Consider the following 21,033-nt stretch of genomic DNA (forward strand, 5'->3'; position numbering starts at 1 on the left):
AGTTACTTTGAGACTCCTCTCGCTACACCTCATGACTCGAATTCTTTATGCTCGAGGCTTCCACGTATCTGCCTTTCGTGACAGATATCCAAGAAACAGTCTCCCCAGCCAACTCAACTTGAGTCTTTCGAAAACTGACGACGAAGCTCAGTCTCATGAGATGGACTCGAACTCGCGACCGCCCTCTTACCGCTCAAGGCGCGAACGCGAAGACAACATCGAGTCTCGAGCTGCTGAAAGCACGCACAATGCCACCATGAGAAATGCTTCGACGAATACCGAGCCGACTGTGTCTACAGGCACCTCAGATGCACTGGCCGGACGGACAGCAGCACCTGCAACTCAGACTCCAAACAAGGAAGATGTCGACCTTAATGTGGCTGAGTACATCCTTGGCGTCGCGTTCATCCTAGCCATGGCCGAACTGTGCGCCTTCGTGGCTTTCTTTCTAACTTCGATCACTCCATGTGGCCTGCCAAATATCCCGGAATCATCGTCGCCGTGCTTTCCTTTGGCCATTACTGGGTCGTGCAGGGCTGCGTGTTCACCTTGAAGAAGTACCCTTTCAGAAGAGACAATGGGACGATCGATCTTGACAAGAGACGTTGGGGCATGCTGTATTTCCAGTGGCTGTGGTTTCTGGACATTGTGGCGCCGTTTATCTCGGCAGCAGCGGCTGTCGTGGTATACATAGGGCTTGAGGCGAGCAAGAAGTGACCCAGACAGGATCCGTACGCTGTTAAGGACTGGAAAGAAGAAGTAGTCAGATATGTGCATGAGGCGACGGGTCGGGTTGAAGTTGTACTGAACACTTCTGTGTGGATATCTGAGCATTCGTCACAGATTGTGTGAGGCCGACGAAGGTGTAAAGGATAAGGCTTGCACTGACTGGGCTGAGGTGTCGTTCTTCGTTCCGATAGAATGACAGCTGTTCGAAACTCTCCATCTTTCTGCTCTCGTGCTTCCTGGCTAGCCCCGGCGCAGTCATGCCTCCGCTGCTTTCTCACACTTGATCTCGCAGGTTCAAGTCCATGAGGGATTGGAAGACGCAGAATATAGTACCGTGCTCAACCTAACACTGACTTCGATGAGCATCCATTCGTACACGGAACCTATCCGAATCATCGCTTGCTCATATCGATGGAAATACTTGTTGATACCGCCTTCGTACACATAAGGTACCTTATCTGGCAAGGTGACACGAGGCTGAGAGGCAGCCTTGCCCGTTGCCAAGAGATTCTTCAACCACCTCATAAGCCCTCAGTTCTCTCTCGCGAATTGTTCCTCTTCCTCAAGTTTCGGCCACTTCATTGATGTGCTGTCTCTTCCATGCTGCAGAGCAGTTGTGATGATTCGGCTTCCCGACTGCCTCTGTCAGTATGCTCCTCACCGGCCGCAACGAGGCAAGCATGAAACTGTCCACCTTTCAGCCAGGACATCCGGAAACCTTGGGACTCTTCGAAGAGCCTGAGGTCTTGGGCAGTCATCTTCAGACAATGGGACTATCCTCGCTGTTTGTCAGTCATCAATCAGTCACAAGATTCCAATCCAATCATTATGCGGTCGTACCGGGGCTAGTTTGATTTTACTCTCACCACGACCTCACTCAGAAAGAATGTGGCGAAGGTGTCCAAGATGACCACCTCCAGCGAACTACTGAAGCTCTCGGAAAACCCGTCACTGTGAATGAGATGAGAGGAAGAAGGAATCTGATAGGCTCGTGCGGAATCACTTTCCTAGGCATGTCTAGTCAGACAACCGGAAGAACATTCGGGAATCAAAGCGAAGAAAGAATTCATGACATCATGATGAATTGAGATGGAACTCGACCTGGTTCACACTTGACCAGAGCTTGCAACCTAACGCGAAGTCACTGGGCAACAGCGGCAGCAGCACCTCGATTGACTACGAGAAAGATGTAAGTGCAACCTGGTTGTTTCCCTTTCATGAGCGTTGTGCCTAACTGGTTCATTAGACGTAGCAGTCTGTGAATCTCCCAACCTCAACAAAGCTCTGGCATCTTTGCTCGCCGCTGCTCATCGCTGTCCAACCACAGAGTTCTCTTCCAAATGTCTTCGACAATATTGGGGCTATCGGAGATGCGTGCTCAGGTATAACCGGCTTCGAAATGGGACGCAATATTGCAGGTCAAACACTTGACCCATCATCAGAACGAAAAGAAAAAGGGAAAAAGAAAGGGAAAAGAGCGGGAAACAGGGAAAAGCGACGGAAAGGAAACCATGGAATGAAAAATGGAAGGAAAAGCGCAACGGAAAAGCGCAGCAGAGTGTGCAACAGCAACAAACAGCTATGCAAAATATGAAAATCGAACAACGTCGCAGGAACGAGAATTAAGGGGCTTTTACTGCTTGCAATGAGACCCAGACGGCGTCAGCGCATGGGCTGGGGAAAATCACGGGATCCGCGTACGATGCTTGTTTTGTGACAAGCATTGTATTTGACATCGAAAAGGCCACATGAATGAAAGCCAGAAAAGAATCTCGATCCTGTGTACGAATCAAGCAGCTAATTGTTGTATGACGGTGTGAATGTGGGAGTACGGGGGATTGTCAGTGTATCACAAGGGAATTGGAAGTATGAGGAAAGACCCAAAGTCACGAAGAGAAAAATACGAAATTGAAGAACAAGTTCAGCATGATCACAGTGACTCCGAGTCTTCTATCTAAATGCATTGGCGCCTCCTGTATGGTATACCAACACCAAGATGCAGTAGCCTTGGCTCGTCAGTGCCGGGGTTGGCCTTATCAAGGGTTCCGTGCAGCATGTCCGATGAAACGAGGATCAGAACGAGTCCTGGCCAATGAGTAGTGCCTTCGTCTGCTCTCAGTCTTTCTCAGCTGTAGTAGTCGTAGTCACTACACGCTCCTTCTCGAAACCCGCCTGCTCCTCTTCAGCATGCTCACACGACTCAATCATGCATGGCACAAGGGACTCCTTCGCAGGCCAGACTAGACTGAGCCCAGCATACGCTCCAAAAGCGACCACGATACCGTAGTACCAATTGAACTGCACAAGGTAAATCGCGCCGCCAATTGGCACATTCGGATTCACGCTATTCGCCAGACCCGGCAACGCAGGAACAATCGACACAAGCAACGCCACCAATGCGCGCCAGTTGACGCCTCCATAATATCGGTAGCGGCCGTGCGGCTGGTACAAAGCCGGGATGTCGAGATGCTGCCTCTTGACGACGAAAAAGTCGGCGACTTGAATGCCCTTTGCCCCGTTCGCATCAGCAACACTGCTCCGGTCTGAAAGTGGAAAAATTGCAGGCGTTGTGGACTCACCATTGTAGGAGCAAGAAAGATGCCCAGATTATTCATGAAACTCAGCAGCGAACTTGCGCTGTGCAAGATCTTCCAAGGAACCATAGCCCAACCACCAATGATTGTGATGACAATCGCACCACGCCGGATGTTGATCCATTTCGGGAATAGATTCGCCAGATCATTTGCGCCAGAGATCACGGTCGCAGACATATTGACACAGATCTGAGCAATGACCCAGGACAAACCGGCAAAGAAAGCAGCAGCGCGTCCAGCTGGTCCGTCCCAGGAGTCAATGATGGCGATCGGGTCCCAGACGTATTCGTGGTATATCATGTATGAGGCCGACGCCACCACAACACCAATGATAGCCACCCAGCTGGCAATCATAGGAAAGAAGATGGCCTGCGTCAGTGCGGATTTCGGCTTGCTAAGGTATCGAGTAAAGTCGGGTCTGGAAGGCATCAGCATCAGTAGCTAGCACACGGAACGGCAACATTGTCCTTTGACACGCAGCACTTCTCGGCCTTGGATCAGAGGCTGTCAAGACTTACATGTTCACTCCAACCGTACTCCACGAGGCTGTACAGCTGTTCAGGGACCACATGATCAGCCAGGACTTAGTCGATCCTGCCACAGTAGCTTGCTGATCCCAGATGTTCCCGCTGCCGCCGCTACGTGTGCAAGTCCAGATTGCCATTCCGACGATCGTGCCTATACACAGGACCACTTTCACGAAGAAGAGCCATTTCATCCGGTGTGGTGGAATCAGCAGGATGGGGAACTGAACGGTCCATACGACGAAGTACGCGATCATCTGCTGACTGGTGATGCCCGCAGATGCAGGAATACTATTTGGAAATGTGCGGAACGAAGGCCAAACTGCCCTGATAACCTGTATCGTCGGTCCAACAGCGAGAAAGTTGGTGATGGAATGCCAGAAGAGCGCGGTGATAAAGCGAACGATGACTGGAAATTTCGCCAGATGGTATCCAAATGATCCTCGAGCCAGAATTGGGAACGGAGCGTGAGTCTTAGCCCCAGTGTAGCCGTTCAACGCCATCGGCACGCCCATCACGAATGAGCCAAAGACAATAGCGAATATAGCCTCGCGCCTGGTTACCGTCAATAAAGAACCTTCTAGGCGGACTGAATACCAACCAAGTCAGTCCAAGAGCTAAGATGGTACTGCCGGTCTGCCAGCTCTGAATGCTGATGATGTCGCTGAACCAGTATCCAAAGATGGTCCAGCTCGTCCATGTCCGCCTCTCGACTGGCGTCACGTCCAAGTCAATGTTGGACCATGTTCCAGCAGGAGCCCAACTGGATTCCTGCTTTTCAAGAACCCAGCCATTGATGTGCTTCTTCTTCTTCGCTTCTTCGCGGACATGGTCCAGACGGAGAGATGGCATTGTTTCTTGCAGCGCAGCCGTAGACAGAGCAAGAGAACACCAAGAGGAAGCTGCATTTGCTATTTTCGTTGAAGGCCGACATCTTATGCTCGTCAGTCATGGCACGGTCTGGACGGCTAGCCAAGAAGAAGTCTGGTGCATCCTGTGCACGGAGTTCAGCTATCACTTGGACGCAGCGAGAAAGTATGCTCCACAATTCTTCGCAAAGATTCCATTGGCCTCGGACGCGGTTTTGATCCAGGCTTGGAAGATAAAACAAGAAGATATAGAAAAAAGCCGAGAGATATGTACGAACTCAAATGTTGAACCATTCGTCGTAGATAAGGACAGGCAGCCTTTCATTCCTGTAGGGAATCGAGTAGCCTAGCCCATCGGGATCTCTGTTAGTGTAGCTCTTACCTGCTTATCAGTTTCAAACGCTTTTGTCTTCCTACGAACCTAACTTCGATGTTGGCGGCTTAGGCCAGAAGGCGCCGAAATCCGGGTCGAGCTAGCGACCATCGCTGGTTGTCCACAAGACTTGTTCGGTCAGTTGGACTAGACGACGAGCTGGTGCCAGAGCGATGCAAAAACTCCACAGCTTTTGTTGATATCCGGGGCAGCCCGCCACAGTTGACTGCCTCAAAGATCGGGCTACCACAAGCGATATTGAGTATGGGGTCCCTACCTGAATCCATCAGAGTCGAGGTCCCGGTAATAGACATTTCGGGCTATCTCAGGGGCGACAAGGCCCAAGTCGCAAAAGTTGCCAATGAACTTCGATCCGCGTGCCAATCTCCAGGATTCTTCCAAATCATAGGGCACAAAATATCTTCAGATTTGCGAACACAATTGCTTGTGAAACTTTCCGAGTTCTTCGCTCTGCCCGCAACAGCAAAGAAAGCACTTCACAGGGGCCAGTCGAAATGCCTGCGAGGCTACGAGAGTGTTGGTGAGCAGAGGCTGGAGCCTGCATTTTCCGATCAAAAGGAGGGCTTTATGATCGGTCCAGAACTTTCGGCAGACGCACGATTTCTCCAAGGGCCCAACCAATGGCCAAGCGAGGAGACAATGCCTGGTTTTCGTGAGGTCTTTACGACCTACTTCGATCAAGTCCTTGAGCTTAGCAAGACAATGTTTAGGTTGATGGCATTAAGCCTAGACTTGGATGAGGAATACTTTGACAATTTCGTGGGCAGCAGAGACTGTAGGATGACTCACTATGCAGCTTTGGCACTGGAACTGATCAGGGCGTGAACAGCAATTTCAATGTGCCGAGCTCATCGCTATCCACCAACAACTTCCGAGACGGCTCAAAGAACTCGAGGAATTGGCGCGCATACCGATTTTGGAGCCCTGACGCTCCTTCTCCAAGACGAAAGTATGTCACTCGTGCCCTATGCACGGTATTCGCTGATTTGCTTTACAGTCGGTGGACTTGAAGTGTTTCACAAACCCACACAATCGTGGCATAGTGTCACACCAGTCAAGGACGCGTTCGTCGTTAATATGGGAGATATGATGGGTGAGTAGCCCCGGTCCCACAGCCGAGTGTAACTAAGCCATTCCTCAGAGAGATGGACAAACAACATGTACACCTCGACGTTGCACCGAGTCATCTCACCTGTATCCAGCAAGGACCGATATTCTGTGGCCTTCTTCAACGAAGGCCTGTTGGACCAGATGATCGAATGCATCCCAACTTGCTTGAGACCAGGAGAGCAACCACTGTACGCGCCCATCAGGGCTGAAGACCACTTGCGCCAGCGATATGGCACCAGCTACTGACAGAACGATGAGCCGTGAGACACGAATACGAACCACTGGTCACTAGCTCTTGTGACTAGTGGTTCATTGGTTCAAGGCTACAGATTCAAAGACGGCGATTTCACTTATGGACGATGTACATGTGGTATGTGCAATAGTTTCGGTGAGACCACGACCAAGAAGTCTCCTTTTCCGGCTCCTCCTGGGGGCTTTATATGACTATTTACTGTAGTCCATGGTACTCCCTACTTGTGAAAAGCGGTCTTCTTCGAGCAAGGCGCGACAGCTCCTGGTCTGGTGCTAAGCCGTTGGAGATCCTGCCACTTCTTCTCGGTGAAAGAATCTGCTTCATGGTCCGGACCTTTTAGAGTCAACGTTAACATTCTCCAAGCGACGTTCATAGTCCCCGTCGACGATGTTTTGAAGCATGACAAGTTCTTTTTCCACTGGCGCGTCGATACGTGAATTAAACTCAGCTGAGGGATCAACAATCAAGCAGCACACTAGGCGACGTCAGTCGGTCATCATATGGGAGGTGCAATTTTCCTTACAAATAAGAGCAATGACCGATGATCGTGATGGATACGATGCAGTCGAGCACATCGCCCACTTGCCTTGGTGCAACGGCAGTGTTGCACTGGTGGGCAACTCCTGGCTCGCCATGTCCCAGTGGTTCATTGCTGCTGAGCAGCCGCCTCACCTGAAATGTATCGCACCATTGGAGGGTGCAGGCGACATAGATCGTGAGACTCTGGGTAGAGGTGGTGTTCCTGCGGAACCGTTTCATCGCTTTATAAGCGGTACTATGCTCGGTGAAGAATACCCCTTGGACGCCTTGTGTCCTTTATGTTGCCCCTGGATTTGCTGAACTTTCGCAGGCCAAGGACAGCAGGAAGATCTCATCGCGATGTTGCGTCGATACCCTACATGGAACGCTTACTGGGAAGATAAGCGAGCGAAAATGGACCGCATTTCTGTTCCCGCGTATATCTTGGCCAGCTTTTCGACTGGCCTGCATACTCTTGGCTCATTCAGGGCATACGAGGAATCCAAATGTCCCAAGTGGTACGTGTCCCAGTTGTCATGCAACGAGTCCTCTGTGCCTGGCATGCGCCTGAGCTCACATTTGCCGTGCTATAGGCTTCGTGTCCATACCAGTCAAGAATGGTTCGACCTGTACAGCGAGGGGTGCTAGGCTGGATTGAAGAAGTTCTTCGATCATTATTCCAAGGGGATAGATAATGGCTGGGAGGATACGCCGGGGATCAGACTTTCCATTATCCATTTCAATCAGGTAACAGCGAAGACCTCCTGATCTTTGAATAGCACACGCTGACGATGACAGCCTGTAACCGTCAACCTTCCTGTGCCCGAATGGCCCCTGCCATCTACAAAGCACCAAACACTGTACCTGCAAGGCACATCTGAGCTGTCCCCCGAGAAGCCCGTTGATCATGGAACATACAGCTACCAGTCCGACACCCAAGCATTGCAGGCTGATTGCGATCCTGAGGAAATACGTTTCGAGTATACTTTTACTGAAACGTCGTACCTCGTCGGGTACTCCAAAGCGACCCTCTTCGTTTCCTGCAAGGAACATGACTTGGCATGGCCCCGCAAGACGTTCCGTCCATCAATCCGCTGAAATATCTTGGCCCAACGGGTATTCTGCGTGCCAGTCACCGAAGGTTAGACGAGAAGCTTAGCAAGCCGTATCGTCCTATTCCAAGTCATTCGGCCGTCGAACCTGTCGCCAAGGGGACGATCGTCAAGCTAGAAATTGGATTTTGGCCAACGGCAATAGCTTTCGAGAAGGGTGAGAAGCTGGTGTTGAAGGTATTTGGTCATCATATGATGCTTGCCGAGTTCGTGCCACTCCAGGGAACTTTCACATCTGGAAATCGAGGACGACATCACATCCATTTTGGAGGAGAGAACAACAGCTCTATAGACAATCCCTTTGTGCAGTTGTAAGTAGCGATCGGCTACCTTAAACCAGCCGCATGCAGACGAGTCGCGGCAGAATCTCTCAATGAGATCCTCCCAAAAGACACCCTTGCAAAAGAGGTCGAAAGAATTGGCAATGTCCATTCATTATCAGCACCTGAACTGCCCGTGACTTGACGAACGACGCGACGAGGCCTCCGCGAGGCGAATTCCTGAGAATGCTCGGGACGTGCCGATTCCGATTTCGTTGTATAGATGCTTCCTCAGTGCCGGGTATTTGCTGCATTTCAGTGTCTGGCCGAAGCACATGACCCAACGGAAGTTAAATTGCCCTTGACGCCCTCGACTGCTTCATGACTCGGTTGTAGAATGCAGAAGCGGAGATCATTCTGTTTACTGTCTTCGCGACGAGCAGAACGTTAGAATAATCCGTGGGGTTCGTCACAAGCTCTGATTGAAATGGGGGCCTTCACTCTCTCGGGCAGTGTTGTGATGAAGTGGAGCGAATGGTGTCGGCATTTGAAACCCCCATATGTCGTCTGAAAGCTCCTGGGGAAAGTCAAAGTTGACATCCGACAGTGCAAAATCCGGGTCGAGAGACTGTTGATGATCATCCATGGCATGAGGCTCTTCACCAGCAACGTACGCTGTGTCCACCTGAGAGTTATTCAGTGTGTCGACATGCCCGGAGGCTGCATCTGTCCGTAGCTTACGGGAACGCTTCAAGCGCAGTTTTCTCACGTGAATCTCAAGAAGAGTGCCAATTCTAGAACTGAGATGAAGGTCGTCGACGACACATGAACGAAGGCCTGAAGTGGCTCGATCCATGAGCTCAAAGATACCCTCGTCCTCCACTGTCGCGCACCCGAGATGGACGGTAGCAAGGAGAAGCATAGAAGTACTAACCACGCATAAGAATGTCCGGACAGGGCAAAATCTTAGTACGCCCAGGTCGGCCAGCTCTGTGACCTTGGAAAGCATGGCGCAGGCCCCAACCATTACCTCTTGGATATAGACACTTTCTCTGCCCCTCAGGAGTGGCTGTTGTAAGATAGGATGATCGGCGCCATGCCGCTTGTTGGCTGTTAGTCTCTCAATAGGGGCCCGTATGCCGAGGGCGTTGGTATGAACTCGGATCCGGTAGTACTCTATCACGAGAAGATCTGAAAATCGAGTGGTCACATCCGCCATACACGTTAAATGCGAGACTGGCAAATTCATTCTGAAAAGGTCACTGAATTCCCACGTACCTCCATCTTGGAATATCTTGTCGTGCCACTGATCGAACATCAAATTGAAGTGGTCTAGCAGTCCACTGTAGTGCCTGTTGCTAGCTAGATTCTGAGCCGCAGCAGGGGAAAGATAGAGAACCTCTGTAATCGTTGCAGACAGTCTGTTGAGTTCTATCCAAGCCCTCGTCTGCCGGTCTAATAGCTTTGCCATCTCTGACTATCGATTATGTCGTAACCAAGCTTCGCGAAGTCAACGTAAGGGGTGGGTTCTACAATCAGACCGGCGTCCCAGCCTTCCATGTCTGGCGCATGGTGCAACGATCTGGAGTGCCATTCTGTCAACAAAAGTAATCCTTCAAGAGTACCTAAGCTTCGCAGGTTGCATTCTTTGTCTTTGTACTGGCCCAGAATGAGCCTCAACAGCAGGTTCTCACAATGGTGCCAAAGCCTATTGTGGATTGCCAAAGTTCTTCCCCAAGCGCATGGACCTGGAAGGATATGGTAGCGAGCCGAGAGCATCAGTATCACTGTGCAGAGGAAAGGATCTTGGGAGAGAAGTCGACGATGGTTGGCGTGATCTGCATAATAAGGGGTAAACACCGCTGTTAACGGGCACATATTCGTGAAAAATCTAGGACAGTCAATATACGACACGATAAAGAACTTGGGTGGCAACTTCGCTTACGCATCGATAAGTGTGATGGCCTCGTATGCAGCCAACCAGCCCATGCGTACAAAGCGACAGGAGTTCCTCAAATTGAGGTCGTCATTTGAGGCGGTAGAGATCTTCAGTTTCGTCGAATGGTCAGGCGATCTCATTAAGATTCCTCTGTCGCTGGAGAAGCGGAGCCGGGAGATGGATTTGATGTTTGGATATTGGATGGGAGAAGGCCATGAGGTTGACTCCGGCTGGTGTTCTCACGTGAAGTCCGACCATCTCGCATAGCAGCCCCGAATAGAATAGTCAAGCCATCGTCCCCATCCACGGGAGTAGGATGCATGATCGCATCCGCCAGGGGACATGGGATTGTGGGGGATGCATAGGCAATGCGATCAGGCGGACCATGAGACTGCAAAGCATTATGAAAGGTGATAGAACCAGGAACATCTGCAGGCTCCTCGCTCCCGGAGCGGTTACATTGTTCGGGCGACCGAGCCTGGCCTCTACCGGGGTTTGCTGGAGAGCTCAGCTGCTCGAAATCGTGAGGGTCTGATCGGGGTTCTGCTGCGGGTGAAACACGACTGGGATTATCACGGCCACGACCTCGATGCTGGACGGCGGCTTCCAAAAGAGATGGGTGACGGGATGCATCGAGAGCGAAACCTGGTTGTTATTGTCAGTAGTGGTTGAAGGGATGGTAGGTGATTTGCAAATCGGCGTGTTACGAGGCTGCTTCCAGCTCACCATTCGCCTTCCCGGATTGCCTAGCCCATGCCCGATCCTCACCAAAGCGACATTGTCGATGTTCTCGCTTGCAGCGAGCACATGGAGGAGAACGTGGCGCATTGTTGTCACCCATGTCGCATCTAATTTTTCGTTCTCGACAACCAAGGCATGCTTGGTACGGACGCTTGTAGTCACGAACCCTTTTCGGCGGCCGCTCCATCAATGATCTAGCTCTGTATCGACAAAGGAGGCCAAAGAAAGCCCTTGAATGTGAAACTATTGGAAGATTATCCTCAAGCTTTAGGTGCATGCGTTATAACATTGCAGAATCATCAAAATGCTCGGAGTCGGAAGGACGGTCGTGGAGGGTGCAGCAAAACGTGGAGGCGGAGGAGGTAGACCTTGAGTCTCGTTCGGTAGATGTTTCGGCAGGCCATATATTGATACTGTACGGCGTAGAGATGCAGGGTTAGTCCTGGACTTACTATCGGGACAGCTTGTAGCAGGACACCACATGCTTGGACAGATGCAACATCGTATTGGGCAACCATGTGCTATAAAAGCCTATCACATCGCGAATTATTGTTTCAGGGCCGTAGAGCACTTCTGCCCCACGACCGGTGAATCAAGGGTGATCGCTCAGCCGGCGATCCGGGGTTGAGCCAAGGGCGGCATCACCCTCCTTCCGCAAATGGGATGCGGCGCCAGCAGTTAAATGATACCTTGGCGCCGCTGGAGTGGTTGCTGAGGCAGCGACAAGGGAAATTGAAGAACGTCATTCACCATCTCTCTGGTGGTCCGAACATCAGACAATACTCAGCACATACTGTGTACATCGACAACATCAGTTACTGGCCGATTCATTCCTACAATCACAGTATATCTCACAGCACATTGCACACATTTGACCTCGACAAACAAAATGCCTCGCGGCCGCAAAGCCAAAGGCGCAGCAGCCTCCAATGCTCAGTCCAGACTCTCATTCAACAACTCGGCTCGAGTGACCAAACCCGGAACCAGACAAGACGATGCAGTAAAAAAAGCCGCTTCGAAACTCTCTGAGCCGGCGCAAGCGCAAGTCGAAGATGAAGTGAGAGCCATCGAGACACCTGAGACGGAAGACGAGCCAGAAGCAAACGAAGTCCAGGTCACGCCAGAGCCCGAGTCGAAGAAAGTCGATGTACCTATTCGAGAATCACCGTTGAAACCGAAAACAACGACTCCAAAAACCAAAAAGAAGACTGTAGCGAGCAAAGATGAGCGAGAACTTGCGGCAGAGAAGGTCACCGATGCGCAACTGAGAAAATACTGGAGAGCCGAGGAGGATGGTCGGCTTGCTCCTAGAAGTGCGTAATCTGTCTGCTCCAGGTTGGACCTTGCTAACCCTGATCATCCACAGTTCACCAAGAGTCGCTTTCCCTCCATGAAAAGATCCTACGGCACTTCGACCTTTCCTCCCAATACGGACCCTGCATTGGCATACAGAGACTTCAGCGCTGGAAGAGGGCAAACATGCTCGGTCTTCAGCCTCCTGTCGAAGTCCTTGCCGTTCTGCTACGTGAAGAGGACAAGAAGACGAGCCAAGGGTGTGGCAAGCTGGCCTACATTGACGAGTTGGCAGGAGGAAGAGTCGTTCTCGTCGAGTGAGATGCTACGACTGATATGAATGCATTCATGTACATGGCGAAATGGAGGTTTCAAGACGAGTTTGTGCTGGGTGGTCATTTGAGCGACGATACGATAAAATGGCGTTGGGAGTTCTGTCAACTTAGGGTGCCACAAAACGAGTAGACCGAATTAAAAAGGTCGATGGTTCATTATACAGCACTGAATGCTGGGGCACAGGTTCCGGGTCCTCCGTGCAGCCTTCGAATGTACGAGTTTTGAAGCGGACTTGACAATGGAAAGGTTAGACCAAGCATGTTCTGAGCCCATTTTCTGATTGCGTGAATTTGTCATTACCATGGGGCTCTAAACTTGGATATTTACGCTCGTCTGTCTCGAGTTCAATCCGACCCAACAGGGAAGGCTGTCACTCGTTGTACATCACACACAGAATGCTCCCTTCGCAGTCATCAGGCCAAATCCGCAAAGAACACCTAGCCCCCTTTTTCCGATTGCCCAGGTGCGTGCCAACCTATCAAAATTGCTTGACAGTGAATACTGTAGATCAAACCATACAATAATGCCCCCACGATCATTTACTGACCGCCGAATTCAGGAATGGTGGACTTCTTGCCGAGCAAAGCCAGTGGCACAATACCACTGACGTGCATCTCAGGACCGTACACATGCATGTTAAGTTTGAGCTCTTCACCCACGGCCTTGATGTTCTTGAGACCTTCTTGATAATTGGGGCCAGCACGACGGACCCAGATTTGAACCTTGTGCTCGTTGAGCACGGGAGCAACCTCTCTTAAGGCGCGAATGACGCCCTTGAATGTTGAAGCAACATTGGTAAAGTTAGCGATACCGCCACCAATGAACAAGACTTTGCCGTCGGGGTGCATTGGTGCTCGAAGCATCAGATCAAGAACCGTTCGGGCGTAATTGTAAGTTTGCGTCTCACTCGGGGCGCCTGAATATTCACCATAGTTGGCCAGCTCGCTGACAAAACCGGCGGAGGCAATAGCGTCAGCGTAGACGACCGAGGCACCACCACCAGCAACCAAAGTCCAAATGCGCCCTTGGGAGTTCAAAACCGTGAGCTTGAGGGAGGCACCGGTCTTCGCATCCATGTCCGCGATGTACTTCTCTTCCTTGGTGAGTTCGCGACCGAAGGGTGCGGGGAACTCCATTGGCGGACCAACGTCGATGGTGACTTTTCCATCGGTCTTGGTTCCGGGCATACCAAGAGCAGCCGGGCTCCGTGCAATGGCCCATTTTGTCCCGCATTCAAAATCAGCTGTTTGGTCGAGTTTGGCAGCAAGATCGAGGAAGTGGACTTCGGCCGACGTGCCCGCATCATTGGGAATGACAACCAAGGGGTTGATTTCAAGGTAGGTGAATTGGCAGTCTACGTAGACGGAGTAGAGTCGGACTATGAAGTCGAGCAGGACGTTGTGAACGCCCTTGGGGACTTTCTGGAGGAGTGAGGAGGCCAACTCTTGGTTTGAAGGGAAGTTCTTCAGGTCGACTGGAATGAGGATCTTCTCGGCCTTTGCGTCGACATCACCAACGTCAACACCACCTTCGTGTGTAAAGAGAATCCAGTCACCCTAGCCTCAAATCAGTCTGGGATATATCACTAACAGCCTGTAAGACTCACATCTCTGACAGAGTTGACGTTGATGTAGTATTCGGTGTCTTGAGGATGAGGAACAAATGGCTCGACCAGGAATTGTCTGAGGTAGCCAGTAACGGTCTCGACCTTCTGTTCCTTGCCAGCTCTGGCCTCAATCCACGCTCTAGCCTCTGGCCATGTCTTGTTCAGGGCCAGCAGGCCACTCTTTCCTCTTCTCTTGATCAGTTGATCTGGTTTTGCGACGAATTTGGCGCCCTGGGCAAGCAGCCATGGATAGGTGGCCTCAGCTTGATCCAAAACTGTTTGTACCGATTCGTCTTCAGGGAAGTAGAGAGAAGCTAGTTTTGCAGGAGGGTTGTGGACGCCAGACGCTTTCAGAGGAGTTGGCTTTACGACTGGAGCGCGCGTAAGGTGGTAGTTGAGGATAGCCTTTCCATCAGCCTCGAGGATGGATTTTGCTGACATGGCTGCGGCGGTGAGGGGTAAACAGAGGGAGATTTAGGGCGAGTCAACGCTTTGAAGGGGGAATGTATGAAGTTGTGAAGGTACAAAGTGTCAGAGGAGAAATGTAGATATCAAGAAAGTGCAATGGACAACTTGTCAACCTGCTGAATGAAGCGTGAGACCGTGGTGGTGCCAGAATTCCGAACAGCTGGGGGCAGAATTATTGCTGGATTGGGTTCGACACAATAATGATAATGTTGGCGTTCGGAGAGCGGCTGCACAATAAAAATTTGGCGGAGAATCGTTGTTGGGAGAGTCCGCCGGTGCCCCTAGCCCTATAGAAGGTTGCTAAACTTAACGAGGGGGTCCATCATGGGCCTGTGAGTGCCTGTCCTGTGTGGATCTGATCAAGCTAAATCGCACCAACGCCAGGAACATCCTCCAGATGAGTGACCGAGCCTAAGCTCCTCATCGGTCACCGCCTTCTCAGCCATTGCTGGCCCTGTGACGTGGATAATACTGCCATTGCCACGTACTATTTGTTGGATTCGCGGTTTCAATGCCGAGTGCTGCTGTCTCAGGGATGCCTTGTTCTCCAAGGCCGTGGTCCTACGTAGAACACCGAGAGGAGACAGCAATTTCCTGTTGGCCCAGTCCAAGTCCCGACAGTTGCCCATAATACTCTTGTATATTCGCCGGATGTATAGACCAAAGTATCGTGCCACCCGGGGATACGAGATACGACGTCCACCGGACTCCGAACCACAGCGTCAAGGAGGCACGCGAGGACAGCTCCCCTCCACTGCCTCCAGTGAAGGATCGAGTTTCCAGGGACGTGCAGGGATCATGCCCACCAGAAAATGTCTGGTGGCGGCGATTCAGCGTGTTCAGCCTTTCCGGCTGCGGGCCGCAAAAGGTCAATGGCGAGGCCTGGTAGCGATCAGAAATCCACCAAAAATCTCACCGTAACGCAGGGATGGACAAGTTGGGGGCCGCCAGTCTATTTTCGGGTGAGCCCCTACTGCACTGGGCTGCACCTCGTTAGCACCCGGAGCTCAACAACAGCTGAGCTGCGAAATACTGTGTACAATCTGGCATTTCTGAGCCCCTCAGCATCATCTCACACTCCACACTAAACAACCACCAATTCAACTCGACAGCATTTTCTCCGTGTCGGTATTGTCTCTGTGCTGGATTTCAACCGACAGTCTTTCTCTCTCATACAACCCTCAACGATCACTATTGCCCGAACGTAAGTTACTAGAGGATCCTGTTCAATCGCAATATTCGCCCTACCACACACAATTTCTCTTCCGGCTATACAATTTTCTATACACTACTACCGTCTTTTGTATTGACTCCCTCCTGCTGACACGATGGGACTTCCAGTTCGTCAAGACTCTCCTACAATGCCTACTGCTATGGACGGGCCTGCGCCTCTCGCCAACGGACTGCCCAAGGTGAACATCCCAGATGGCACTGATTCCCCTGGGTCAGAAGCACCTTTCTCTGCCAACGACAACATCCGCCGATTCGATCCCCCTTCAAGAGTGCTGAGCCCTGTCCAACATGCTTTATTCCACAACAAGACGAGATGTTTTGTCTAGTAAGTAGCTGAGGACTCAAGATCTGGAGAAGAATCGACACTGACAATCGACATAGCGGTATGCAGCCAAAGGCCGTCCAGGGCATGCTCGACTTTGATTTCATCTGTAAGCGATCGACGCCGTCAGTAGCCGGTATCATCTACACATTTGGCGGTCAATTCGTCAGCAAGATGTACTGGGGTACCAGCGAGACCCTCCTGCCTGTCTATCAATCCGTGGACAAGGCTTTCGAGAAGCACCCTGACGTTGACACGATTGTGAACTTTGCCTCTTCTCGATCAGTCTACAGCTCGACGATGGAGCTAATGAACATTCCTCAAATACGCTCGATTGCGATCATTGCAGAAGGTGTCCCCGAGAGACGCGCTCGTGAGATCATGGTCAAGTCAAAAGAGAAGGGCATCACCATTATTGGACCTGCCACTGTTGGTGGTATCAAGCCTGGTGCTTTCAAGATTGGCAACACTGGTGGTATGATGGACAACATTGTCGCTTCTAAACTGTACCGCAAAGGTTCAGTTGGCTACGTCTCGAAATCGGGCGGTATGTCCAACGAACTCAACAACATCATAGCCCAGAACACCGATGGTGTTTATGAGGGTATTGCCATTGGTGGAGACAGATATCCCGGAACCAGTTTCATCGACCATCTGCTCCGATACCAGAACGAGCCCGATTGCAAGATCCTAGTGCTTCTAGGCGAAGTCGGCGGTGTCGAGGAGTACCGAGTCATCGAGGCGGTGAAGAAGGGCCAGATCACCAAGCCGATCGTTGCCTGGGCTATTGGTACTTGCGCAAGCATGTTCAAGACCGAGGTCCAGTTCGGTCACGCCGGTGCTTCTGCAAACTCACAACTCGAGACCGCTGTTGTCAAGAACCAGTCGATGAAGGAAGCTGGATTTTTCGTCCCCGACACGTTCGAGGAGATGCCTCAGGTGCTTGCTGAAGTCTACCAGAAACTTGTCAAGCAAGGAACAATCAAGCCAGCTCCAGAACCAATTCCACCGAAGATTCCTATCGATTATGCTTGGGCACAAGAGTTAGGCTTGATTCGAAAGCCTGCTGCTTTCATCTCTACCATCTCCGACGACAGAGGTCAAGAGCTGCTCTACGCCGGTATGCCCATCTCCGACGTCTTCAAGGAGGATATTGGTATTGGTGGTGTCATGTCTCTGCTGTGGTTCCGTCGCCGATTCCCCCCATACGCCAGCAAATTCTTGGAGATGGTTCTCATGTTGACTGCCGATCACGGCCCGGCTGTGTCTGGTGCAATGAACACGATTGTCACTACCCGTGCGGGCAAGGATCTGATTTCCTCGCTCGTCGCCGGTCTCCTTACCATCGGTTCTCGATTCGGTGGTGCGCTTGACGGCGCCGCCGAGGAGTTTTCAAAGGCTTTCGACAAGGGCTGGTCGCCTCGAGAGTTTGTCGACACCATGAGAAAGGAGAACAAGCTTAGTATGCATCTAAATTGACCGTCTACATGACCAAGCTAACCAGGTGTGCAGTTCCCGGTATCGGCCATCGAATCAAGTCCCGAAACAATCCTGATCTACGTGTCGAGCTTGTCAAGGACTATGTCCTCAAGCACTTCCCCTCTCACAAGCTCCTCGACTATGCTATCGCTGTCGAGACTGTCACTACATCGAAAAAGGATAATCTTATCCTTAACGTTGGTTCGTATTTTATTCCCCATGCACCGAGACATTCTGCTAACAGTGTTAAGATGGATGCATTGCTGTCTGCTTCGTCGACCTCATGCGGAGCTCGGGCGTCTTCAGTTCAGAGGAGGCCGAGGACTACATGAAAATGGGTGTTCTCAACGGCTTGTTCGTCCTGGGCCGATCCATCGGTCTCATCGCCCATCATCTTGATCAGAAACGCGTAAGTCTTGGCTCCCCTTGTGATCCGCGTCTAGACTAACAAATTGAAGCTCCGGACCGGCCTCTACAGACATCCTTGGGATGACATCACTTATCTTCTGCCTCAGTTAGCGAAGGGTGGTGCTACGGAAGGACGTGTCGAGGTCTCCATGTAAAGCAGATTCTGCGGATGCAAAAGCGGGTTGGGATGCGAGGTAGGGTTCTTGCAAGATTCGGCGTTTTTGAGAAGCGCCCAGAGGCGTGGAATCGTAGAAGCGATTTCTCGCTCAGGGGCTTTGCCACATGATTGTCGACATCGTAAATATGAAAGGATCGTTATGAGCGTAATGCAAGCGATTTGCAAGTCTAAAGGAATGTGTATTGACTCTATGCGCAATAACAGGCTGAAGTACCACATCAAACTCATCGTCGACTCTCACAACCTCAAGCCATTATCTTCCGATGTTATCAGCGCAGTACGTGACTACGTGACCTGCCTATCCGCTCGTGCCGGTTTTAGAGAAAGCACTTCGGAGCAGCAACCGTAAAACACGCACGTACGTAGGGGCGTAAGGGGCCCCTGTTCCTGTTGCGAGGGAGAGGCGCACCCATCTTGAGAGCCGGGCTACCTCTCGCGCTCAACCTGGGTAATTCGCAGTTCCTCTCTTGTCGGATTCAATTGCACACGAGGCGGACTGTTGCGCCCAAAAGGGTCTTACTGGCAGGCGATCAATATGTGAGAGTCGCGGTCCCTTCAAGCATCCTTCAATGCGTTTGCAACGACTTCACATAACTCCAGGACCTTTTCCTCTTCGAGTCTTTTCCCGACAATCTGAAGAGCCACTGGGGCGCCATGGTAGAAATCTGCGTCGTAATCGGCTTGGATCCGCCCGTCGATGTCACTCAGCTGTTTGAAAGTCTTCATGTCGCGTGGCGGGTCGAGTGCCTTGTCCGCAAAGGTCACGGGGAACGTGCAAGCCGGGAAGTCTGAAAAAAGATCAGCCAGGACTTTTCTCGTATGGATAGATGGGACCTTCTTACCTAAGTAGTTCACGAATCCTGTCCAACCCACGTAGAGATTCTGTTGAGTCTGGCCGAGCCTTGGAGCTGCCCAGGGCGACGTTGCGCAGATGATGCCATCCATCCTTGGTTTCCCATCAGTCGCGGTGGCATTCCACCTATCCAGGTAAGCTTTCTGCAATGCGTTTCGCTTGAGCGTCATCATGCGCATTTTCGTCGGGCCAAGATCGCCTTCTCCAGCACCGGCTGCGAGAGCGTAGCCTCTCATACAAGGGAAGATGGGCTCATCCCAGGGTTTTAACAGGTCTGTAATAGCTGCGCCACCCAAGTCGAAGAAAGCTGCTTGGAGATTCTGTGCATGCTGTCAGTCGCTTGAAGACTGTAGATTGTCAATGGAATAAGAGCGTACCTTGACAATTACTGGGTGATCTTCCGCTGCTGACCAAGTGAAGACTTCATGACCCTGCTTCTCGAGCGCTTGCTTGGTCATATTCAATGCTCGCTCGACTGGAGGGTGCACTGTGACGAGTCCGTCATCAATGCCGATGATGCCGAACCTGAGTTTGCGGCCCGGCGGCTGTATAACGTTCTTCCTCCATGGGATGGGGACTAATTTGTGATCCTGTAGGTCGTCAGAAGGCCTTTCCGTTCGCAAAGACTACCAACTTACCAATTCCCAGGGTGCCACTTGTTCCGATAAGACGGCTTCAGAGTATAGCTGCAGTGACTTCAACGACCTTGACATAGGTCCATTGACGGCCAAAATATGCTCTTGCCCAGGGATTCCGGATTTACCACCATAAACGGGATAGCGACCGAAAGAGGGCTTCAAGCCGTACAAGTTCGACCAGGCGGACGGGATGCGTATTGAGCCTCCAATGTCAGTGCCCACACCGAGAGGAGAAGCTTTAAAGGCTATCAAAGCACCCTCCCCGCCACTAGAACCTCCAGGGCTAAGGTGTTTATGCAGAGGGTTTCGACATTCTCCCCAGATATTGTTGTCAGTCTCGGCCATCATCATGGCAGTAGGAACGTTCGTCTTAATGTAGAAAACAGCTCCTAGGTCTCGAAGAATAGTCACTAGCAACGTGTCTTTTTCCAAAGGCTCATTGGCGTATGCTGCCATGCCGATCGATGAAGGGTGAGGAGCAGTGATAAAGCAATCCTTAAGAGATATCGGCAGCCCATGAAGAGGGCCGATGGTCCTGCCTGTGCGTGCCAGATAGTCATCGAGGTACTTTGCTCTCTTGAATGCTTCCGCGTATAGAACCTCCGTAACACAGTTCGTCAATTCTTGAGCCAAAGCAGACGCCTTGCAGAAAGCCTGGGTTACTTCAAGAGCCGTCCACGACTTGGTTCTGATCTTCTCCAGGATGACATCTGCTTCAGATTGAATGATTATCAACTCATCACTGGTGTAGTAGCCGGATTTGAGAGCGAAATCCGTCAGATTTTGAGGTAGGTCGGCCTCATTCCAGGTTGGGGTCTTGTAGAAGGCAGCAATATTGGCAGCTCTTCTCTTTCGGGCTATGGCCGAGGCTTGTCTATAGTCGAACCTCGCCATGATGCGGGATATTTATACCAAATATATCAATACGTCAAGAGAAGAAAACCTGAGCGCGCCTACGTGTCTGAAATCATTTCGAGAACAGCGTAACAACGGATTAGAGCGCGTCTCGGTCTGATGTTGACTTGCAATGCGGAGTACAGACAGCGACGGAGACAACCTGGGAACACATCTATTGGAGTTGAAAGGTCCCGAGGCGACAGAGGACCGTACAAGTCCGATGATGCCCGATTCGCGGTCAGCCATCTTCAGGTTCGCTATCAGTCCGATAGGAAGAG

The 21,033-nt window shown here is 51.3% G+C and overlaps 9 protein-coding genes across 10 annotated transcripts; 5 read left to right on the forward strand and 4 right to left on the reverse strand.

Annotated features, from left to right (window-relative positions):
- Window positions 1-31: 31 nt before the first annotated feature.
- PV05_00399 (uncharacterized protein) lies at window positions 32-939 on the forward strand (the record flags this gene model as incomplete). Its single annotated transcript, XM_013465290.1, has 2 exons — window positions 32-426; window positions 570-939. 2 exons carry the CDS (start codon window positions 32-34, stop codon window positions 715-717), a joined length of 543 nt encoding a protein of 180 aa, XP_013320744.1. The 3' UTR covers window positions 718-939.
- A 1,905-nt stretch (window positions 940-2,844) lies between these two features.
- On the reverse strand, window positions 2,845-4,699 carry PV05_00400 (uncharacterized protein; the record flags this gene model as incomplete). Its single annotated transcript, XM_013465291.1, has 4 exons — window positions 2,845-3,237; window positions 3,309-3,741; window positions 3,842-4,402; window positions 4,449-4,699. 4 exons carry the CDS (start codon window positions 4,697-4,699, stop codon window positions 2,845-2,847), a joined length of 1,638 nt encoding a protein of 545 aa, XP_013320745.1.
- A 654-nt stretch (window positions 4,700-5,353) lies between these two features.
- Window positions 5,354-6,927, forward strand: PV05_00401 (uncharacterized protein; the record flags this gene model as incomplete). Its single annotated transcript, XM_013465292.1, has 4 exons — window positions 5,354-5,885; window positions 5,940-6,059; window positions 6,108-6,203; window positions 6,252-6,927. 4 exons carry the CDS (start codon window positions 5,354-5,356, stop codon window positions 6,464-6,466), a joined length of 963 nt encoding a protein of 320 aa, XP_013320746.1. The 3' UTR covers window positions 6,467-6,927.
- Window positions 6,928-8,053: 1,126 nt separating this feature from the next.
- Window positions 8,054-8,569, forward strand: PV05_00402 (uncharacterized protein; the record flags this gene model as incomplete). The annotated part of the gene is made up of 2 exons (XM_013465293.1): window positions 8,054-8,415; window positions 8,455-8,569. 2 exons carry the CDS (start codon window positions 8,054-8,056, stop codon window positions 8,567-8,569), a joined length of 477 nt encoding a protein of 158 aa, XP_013320747.1.
- A 264-nt stretch (window positions 8,570-8,833) lies between these two features.
- On the reverse strand, window positions 8,834-10,780 carry PV05_00403 (uncharacterized protein; the record flags this gene model as incomplete). Its single annotated transcript, XM_013465294.1, has 2 exons — window positions 10,310-10,780; window positions 8,834-10,255 (listed from the first exon to the last, which is right to left on the reverse strand). The coding sequence occupies exon 2, from the start codon at window positions 9,833-9,835 to the stop codon at window positions 8,834-8,836; it is 1,002 nt and encodes a 333-aa protein (XP_013320748.1). The 5' UTR covers window positions 9,836-10,255; window positions 10,310-10,780.
- A 970-nt stretch (window positions 10,781-11,750) lies between these two features.
- Window positions 11,751-13,043, forward strand: PV05_00404 (uncharacterized protein). Its single transcript, XM_013465295.1, has 2 exons — window positions 11,751-12,357; window positions 12,411-13,043. The coding sequence occupies exons 1-2, from the start codon at window positions 11,934-11,936 to the stop codon at window positions 12,656-12,658; spliced, it is 672 nt and encodes a 223-aa protein (XP_013320749.1). The 5' UTR covers window positions 11,751-11,933; the 3' UTR covers window positions 12,659-13,043.
- Window positions 12,917-15,043, reverse strand: PV05_00405 (uncharacterized protein). The gene is made up of 2 exons (XM_013465296.1): window positions 14,280-15,043; window positions 12,917-14,229 (listed from the first exon to the last, which is right to left on the reverse strand). Exons 1-2 carry the CDS (start codon window positions 14,718-14,720, stop codon window positions 13,213-13,215), a joined length of 1,458 nt encoding a protein of 485 aa, XP_013320750.1. The 5' UTR covers window positions 14,721-15,043; the 3' UTR covers window positions 12,917-13,212.
- A 746-nt stretch (window positions 15,044-15,789) lies between these two features.
- On the forward strand, window positions 15,790-19,182 carry PV05_00406. 2 transcript variants are annotated; one of them, XM_013465297.1, is made up of 6 exons: window positions 15,790-15,951; window positions 16,089-16,305; window positions 16,362-17,764; window positions 17,815-17,982; window positions 18,033-18,190; window positions 18,240-19,182. In XM_013465297.1, exons 2-6 carry the CDS (start codon window positions 16,109-16,111, stop codon window positions 18,342-18,344), a joined length of 2,031 nt encoding a protein of 676 aa, XP_013320751.1. In that variant the 5' UTR covers window positions 15,790-15,951; window positions 16,089-16,108; the 3' UTR covers window positions 18,345-19,182. The 2 variants fall into 2 exon arrangements, with proteins under 2 accessions (XP_013320751.1, XP_013320752.1); XM_013465298.1 differs by having other exon boundaries at window positions 15,790-16,305.
- Window positions 18,526-20,910, reverse strand: PV05_00407 (uncharacterized protein). Its single transcript, XM_013465299.1, has 4 exons — window positions 19,859-20,910; window positions 19,598-19,810; window positions 19,210-19,540; window positions 18,526-19,155 (listed from the first exon to the last, which is right to left on the reverse strand). The coding sequence occupies exons 1-4, from the start codon at window positions 20,750-20,752 to the stop codon at window positions 18,923-18,925; spliced, it is 1,671 nt and encodes a 556-aa protein (XP_013320753.1). The 5' UTR covers window positions 20,753-20,910; the 3' UTR covers window positions 18,526-18,922.
- Window positions 20,911-21,033: the final 123 nt, after the last annotated feature.

The sequence above is a fragment of the Exophiala xenobiotica genome (assembly GCF_000835505.1).
Source record: "Exophiala xenobiotica strain CBS 118157 unplaced genomic scaffold supercont1.1, whole genome shotgun sequence".
NCBI classification, from domain to species: Eukaryota; Fungi; Ascomycota; class Eurotiomycetes; order Chaetothyriales; family Herpotrichiellaceae; genus Exophiala; species Exophiala xenobiotica.

What these genes read in the sequence shown, in the direction of transcription:
- PV05_00405 (XM_013465296.1), bottom strand. Translation starts at nt 14,720, where the DNA reads ATGTCAGCAAAATCCATCCTCGAGGCTGATGGAAAGGCTATCCTCAAC. An exon ending in ACGTCAACTCTGTCAGAGAT is followed by an intron (nt 14,230 to 14,279) that starts GTGAGTCTTACA and finishes ATTTGAGGCTAG; the next exon opens with GGTGACTGGATTCTCTTTAC.
- PV05_00406 (XM_013465298.1), top strand. Translation starts at nt 16,076, where the DNA reads ATGGGACTTCCAGTTCGTCAAGACTCTCCTACAATGCCTACTGCTATG. An exon ending in AAGACGAGATGTTTTGTCTA is followed by an intron (nt 16,306 to 16,361) that starts GTAAGTAGCTGA and finishes CAATCGACATAG; the next exon opens with CGGTATGCAGCCAAAGGCCG. An exon ending in TAATCTTATCCTTAACGTTG is followed by an intron (nt 17,983 to 18,032) that starts GTTCGTATTTTA and finishes AACAGTGTTAAG; the next exon opens with ATGGATGCATTGCTGTCTGC.
- PV05_00407 (XM_013465299.1), bottom strand. Translation starts at nt 20,752, where the DNA reads ATGGCGAGGTTCGACTATAGACAAGCCTCGGCCATAGCCCGAAAGAGA. An exon ending in AAGTGGCACCCTGGGAATTG is followed by an intron (nt 19,811 to 19,858) that starts GTAAGTTGGTAG and finishes GACGACCTACAG; the next exon opens with GATCACAAATTAGTCCCCAT. An exon ending in ATCACCCAGTAATTGTCAAG is followed by an intron (nt 19,541 to 19,597) that starts GTACGCTCTTAT and finishes CAGCATGCACAG; the next exon opens with AATCTCCAAGCAGCTTTCTT.
- PV05_00404 (XM_013465295.1), top strand. Translation starts at nt 11,934, where the DNA reads ATGCCTCGCGGCCGCAAAGCCAAAGGCGCAGCAGCCTCCAATGCTCAG. An exon ending in TGGTCGGCTTGCTCCTAGAA is followed by an intron (nt 12,358 to 12,410) that starts GTGCGTAATCTG and finishes GATCATCCACAG; the next exon opens with TTCACCAAGAGTCGCTTTCC.